This window comes from Chelonoidis abingdonii, chromosome 13, assembly GCF_003597395.2.
Source record: "Chelonoidis abingdonii isolate Lonesome George chromosome 13, CheloAbing_2.0, whole genome shotgun sequence".
NCBI classification, from domain to species: Eukaryota; Metazoa; Chordata; order Testudines; family Testudinidae; genus Chelonoidis; species Chelonoidis abingdonii.
This window is the reverse complement of record NC_133781.1, coordinates 27016824-27022823: the sequence shown is the minus strand read 5'-3', so window position 1 is coordinate 27022823 and position 6000 is coordinate 27016824. Positions and strand designations below refer to the sequence as shown.

Sequence of the window (6000 nt, the reverse complement as noted above, 5' to 3'; positions counted from 1 at the left end):
TAACAAAGCTGCTTTTTATATTATCATTAGGTTTCAGAGTTACTGCACTATTGGAATGAATGGGAGTAGTTGACACCACGCAGAAGTATTGCTTCAGAATGTCTGCAAACACAGGCACACAGCTCATTGCATCATTTTATCCTTGGGTTTGAAGGTTTTTTGCATTAAGGCTAGAAGTTTGTTTATTACTTTAATATGAAAACTTACTTGCTGGAATAGAAGATTGTATTCTCAAAAAGACATATCAGAATGCCAAGCTTCCATAAGGCAGCCCAGTGCGATATCTGTCTTGTAATTGAAAAATGTGTCTAGGGTGTGTATCTGTGCAAACTTCTTAACGTAATCTGGGATCGGGCTTTAACTGTTTTCCATCGTATATCAGCGGTATAGAACAATATAATTAGCTGGCACATAGTTTCTCTTTTTTACGTTAAAAAAACCTCAATAGGTACGACTAATAGTTGTCATTTCAAATGCCTTTTTTTTGGTTTGTTTTTTAAAAAGGCTGCTCTTGAAAAATGGCTGCAGAAACTGCAAGGGAGGCAGGGGTGTGGAGACAAACCAAAGCTCTTTTATTCAAGAACTACCTTGTTAAATGCAGGACTAAGAAGAGTAGTGTGCAGGTAGGTTACATGATCATTTACTGGCCTCTGTGTCTGTTTCTGATTATGATTTGAAAAATTAGCTGACTTAGAAACAAAACTAAGCTTTGTTAATTGTCTCTGACTATTGAAGGAGTAACTGATTAGTTTGAGCTCAGGTCTGAAATATATTAGCTCCTTCAATCATCCCTGTGATCCTTTGGCAAAAAGTGGTTTATAGAAATAGTCTTGCTGTGTGTCCCTCTGTATGAATGTGGCAATTTAAGTTTCTGTATTAACTTTCTAGAGCGTATAACTGACCAATTGGGGTAAAATAACAGTACTTATTTTAGGGCAGAATTACATGTAGTAAAATAATACTGATAAAGTACAAGATTAAGTTTAGAATAGCTTGTTACTGATAAGAGCAATTAGGTAATAGAACTGCCTGTTCGGATTCCTGGTAAGAACCGTCCAAACAAATGTTTACAAATTGTTGAAATGATCATTAAGAATATAATGTTGAGAATAACATCATAATAATAACTTCAGAGTGCTATCTCATAATTCATCCCTGAATGTCAAAGCATGTTATAAAACATTAATGAAGCCTTATAATACCCATTTTGCTAGTGGGGAAATAGTTGTAGGCAGACTAAGTGGTTCACCCAGTGTCAGGGTGCAGGAGAGTGGCAGAACTAGAAAGAGCATTCACAGCTATTACCCTCCATTTCAGCATATGAACTATATAAATACACACAACTCTGGAAGTCAGGACTGAAAGGTATAATCATAACACGAGCCCCAAACTTCACCAGAACAATAAATCAATAAATACAATGATTAAAATATTGTACTGAAAGTATTTGTGATGATGTCATTTCTAAAATTTACCTATTATAAAATTTTGCTTAACACCTCTATTGTGTGACGTACCTGGGTTTTTAGGGGGATCCACAAGGGTCAACAAGAGAACATTTAACTTATTTTTTTGAAAGACAATGCTTGACTTGACTTGCTTAACTGTTCCCTGACTGGAAATATATACAAGTTCTTTTTCATTTTCAGATAATGCAAATGTTAAGTTTATACCAAAAGCCAAATCATGTTCTATATAAGAGACCAGACACCAAAACATCTGAAGCCAAATTCTGCCATCAGCTTCATCCATGTAACTTCGCCAATTTCAATGTAGCTGAGCACAGAGATTGCTCTCTGGTTTATAACTTCTTAGGAGTTGGAATGGTGCACTTGCATCCTAAAATGGCTTCTCAAATTATCACTGCAGATTAGCAAAATCCTGTGGCTGCATCACAGCAACAGCCAAGATTGAAATTATTTATTTATGTAGTTCGATAAATATGTAGGAAGCTTTACAATCAAATAATTTGAAAAGGACACAGTCACTTCTTGAAGCATTTATAATTTAAGTAAAGGAGAGATTTTAATTGCTGTCTTGTTTTTTGTGTTTTTTTTTTTCAACAGGAAATCCTTTTTCCACTATTGTTTCTATTTTGGCTTATATTAATGAGCATGATGCATCCAAATAGGAAGTTTGATGAGGTGCCCAACACTGATCTTGGTACTTTAGATCGCTCCACGCTCTTGGACTTCATTCTTGGATACACACCAGTGACAAACATGACAAGAAAAATCATGCAGAAAGTGTCTTTTGAATACTTTGAAGATGGTATTGTATTCATTTTATTCTTCTACATCTCATGTTCTTTTTTATGTTTAAATGGAAAATACGATGATATTGTTTTGAATGGCTGATCAAACTTGTCCTCTTCAGGTAGAGTAGACAGTATTTCTCTCCTCTACTGCTGAGATCTTGAACGGGCTGTGAAGTCATCATTGTCTGCTTCAGCTGATGAGCATTGTGTGATGCCAGTCATGTGCTCAATCTTGCAACCTTACACACAGTAGTACCCTTTCCTCATACCAGTGATCCCACTGAAGTCCAGGATGACTCATCTGCATGAGGATTTCAGGATTGGGCTTAGTATCATCAGACTAAAAAGGTTCTACCTCACACCAACAGATTTAGTGAGAGCCATTGTATGGTAAATTAAGGAAGATATCAGTTTATTTTAACTAAGGCTTTCAGGTTTAGAGCCTGTGAGTACTACAAAACAAGTTGTTTTTAATGCATGTTTCATTTAGCACCATGTCAATATCTGGTTTTGAAACTGATTTAAAACACAGGGTTAAGTTGTGTCTCCTCTATAGAACTGGCACTGCTGTGTAGCTGAAACTGATTCTACCCCCAAAACCTCATATGAACTTGTAGCTTAGATGGTACATGACTGACAAGAGGAAAAGAGTCACATACCACGACCTGAAACTTTCATTTCTTTTTTTGGGTATCCTGATCTGCTGGTTTCAAGTTCTTTCTGATGAATTTCACATTTGGGAGTGATGCATGTCTTCTGATCACAACAATAAACCTTTTGAGTGCCTGCAAATTTTCACTTTTCCTTTTTAAAATGTATTTTCCTTTAAAAACTCATACACCTCTACCTCGATATAACGCAATCCAACATAACACAAATTTGGATGCAACGCGGTAAAGCAGTGCTCCAGGGGGCAGGGCTGCGATCAAAGCAAGTTCAATATAATGTAGTTTCACCTATAAAGCGGTAAGATTTTTTTGGCTCCTGAGGACAGCATTATATCCAGATAGAGGTGTACCAAACTTGTCAAGTGCTGAGACTTAAATCCATGCTCCATTGAAGTAAATGGGAAAAAATCTCATAAATTTCAATGGGACAGAATTTGGCACTAAATACTGAAAACAAGTAGCCCTATTTAGAAATGACACAATCTTGGCTTAAAATACATAGTCCACTTTTGATTGTTCTTCTCACACAAGCATTCTGTTAGAATTCTAATTTTTAATATTTTGCAGCTGTAATTACAGAAGAATTTTTCAGTGAAAAAGAATTGCAAGAGGCTAGTACTGTTAATCCCTCAAACTTTGTTGGTGTCGTTTTCAAAGATTCGATGTCCTACCAGCTTAGATTCTTTCCTGTTGCTGTTGCGGTGTCTTCTATCAATGTAGAATCAAGAGGTAAATATACTTGCTACATTTAAGGCATTGAACTTGAAAATTTGACTTACTTTTATTATGTCATCACATGTGATGCTAAATGCAGACTTTGCTACCTCATGTGTTATCACGAGAAAGCCAAAGAGCATGACAAGTGGTGGCATTATCATCAGTACAATATGAAAGGGGGTGGGGCAGGAGCTGGTTTTTCACTCTTTGGGGTATTTTGAGGCACAGGAAGTGTGCTGGACTGCGTTATTGATAGGGAAACTCCTGCAAAAAACTAGTAGTCATCTTCCTGTAGTGGGAATGGTTGCAGAGATAGTTATGGCACAAATGAATATCTGCGTTAGGTGATCATCTTTATGTGTTAGTAATAATTTGGTGGTATTTATAGAGTGACTTAATGTTACATGGTTCTGCACAAGCATGTGAAAAAAACAAGCAGTGAAAAGATAAGGGGATGGGATTTCTTTAGCAGCAAGATTTCAGCCTAGGTCCCTGCTTTGGGAAATTCTGAAAAGTACAAAACAGCTTCAAACAAGAGACGCTCTAGTGATAGCCCCAGCATCTTCACCAACTCCTCCACTACAAGAGCTTGTTTTCCTCTTACCTTTCTTAAAGAACACTGAAAAAATGTTCTTCAAAGGGTAAAGTGTAGACAGTCCAAACTTAAAAAAAAAAAAAAAAAAAGTCTGTATTTCACACACGGCTTTTCACTGTTAGAAGATTGTCTTAAAGTTGCATTTTAATTCTAGGAATGATTACCTGTGAGGTTAATAATTTTCCATGAAAATGTTACGGTAGAGTCCACGGTTCGGTTTCATTCTCACCAATTCGTTTCCTTGGCTTTTTCAGTCGATATACGAATCTCTTTTTTGGAATCCTTTTTGGACTCTCATAACTGCAAAACAGTTTGGTTTTCATTAAAGTAACTTTGCAGGTTTCTGTCCATAATATAGAGTAGTGGTTCTCAATCTTCACCCCACAAAGTGGCTGAAAAATTATCCTGTAATTGGTCATATCCTATTATCCTTGTAATAGTAGCCATCGGTTTGTGAAGTTGCCATTGGCTTTATGGTATATCTATCAAGTTTTATGTCTGCCTTAGAGAAAATGTCTTTTTATTATAGTTAGGGTGACCAGATAGCAACTGTGAAAAAACAGGACAGGGGGTTGGGGCAATAGGCGGCTATATAAGAAAAAGTCCCCAAAAATGGGACTGTCCCTATAAAAACGGGACATGTGGTCCCCTAATTATAATGCTTTAAATGAGATTTTGTTGGTTACATTTTTAACTCCAAAGAAGTTGGTTTTCCCCCAATTTCCACCATTAATAAAGGGTTCCCTTTAGATATAGTATTTTATATCATGAACAAGAAACAAATAACTCCAGGTTTTTGCTTTAAAATGTCTTTATTTTTCTATAGCCAGTTGTTCCAGTTTCTCAAAGGGATGTGAGTCTGTTACATACTGGCGCTCAGGATTTGCAGCTCTACAAGCTTGTATTGATGCAGCAATAATACAGGTAAATATAGATAAGTAAAATGAATAGGCAAAATTGCTTAAATAGCCTTTGCTTTGGTATTCTTGTAATGAGATTTTTTTTCGTCTTGTTACGATGTGTCTATGCTACAGCCTGTGTTGGCAAAACTTATGTCGCTCAGTGGTGTGAATATTCCAACCCTCCCCCCCTCCCAATGCAATATAAGGGCTTGTCTATACCATGCAGCTTTTAGCGCTCCTGCAGACCAAGCTGCGTTTACACTGCCAGTTGCGTCGCAAAACTTTTGTCTTTTGCAGGGGGGCCTTTTTAAGTACCCGTGAAAGACAAAAGTTTGTCAACAGTTTTTCAATGTAGATAAGCCCTAAGTTAAACCAGTATAAGCGCTTATGTGCATAGCACTATGTCAGCTGGAGATCTTCTCCCACCTGACGGCTTCTGCCACTTGCTGAGATGGGTTTTTTTATGCCGACAGAAGAGCTCTCTCCCATCAGCATAGAGTATCTTCACCAGATGCGCTGCAGAGGCAGGGTGTATCTGTACAGCTGTGCTCCTGCAGCATTGTATGTAGAGACATTTCATTAGTATCTTAATATGAAGTGGGGAACTAAAATTGGTTTACAGCTGATTAACAAAATGTTTCTGAGAGATAAGGTGGGTGGAGTAATATCTTTTATTGGATCAGCTTCCGTAGGTGAAAGAGACAAGCTTTCAATCTCTTCTTCAGGTTTGAGAAGGTAATTAAAGTGTCACAGCTAAATAAAAGGTTGAACAGATTGTTAAACATAAGAAGTAACACCTGTTTTAAGAAACCATTCAAAATGAAATGAGCAATTAACACCTCTGCAGTCAGAGGACAGTGT

At 37.0% G+C, this 6000-nt stretch overlaps 1 protein-coding gene across 1 annotated transcript in view; it reads left to right on the top strand.

Annotated features, from left to right (window-relative positions):
- The first annotated feature begins 503 nt into the window (after positions 1 to 503).
- ABCA5 (ATP binding cassette subfamily A member 5) overlaps positions 504 to 6000 on the top strand; it is a 54712-nt gene continuing 49215 nt past the window's right edge. The window contains exons 1-4 of the mRNA XM_032797274.2: positions 504 to 623; positions 2067 to 2271; positions 3493 to 3654; positions 5064 to 5161. Of these exons, the coding sequence (XP_032653165.1) occupies positions 519 to 623; positions 2067 to 2271; positions 3493 to 3654; positions 5064 to 5161 (570 nt within the window). The 5' untranslated portion in view covers positions 504 to 518. The remainder of the gene's footprint in view (positions 624 to 2066; positions 2272 to 3492; positions 3655 to 5063; positions 5162 to 6000) is intronic.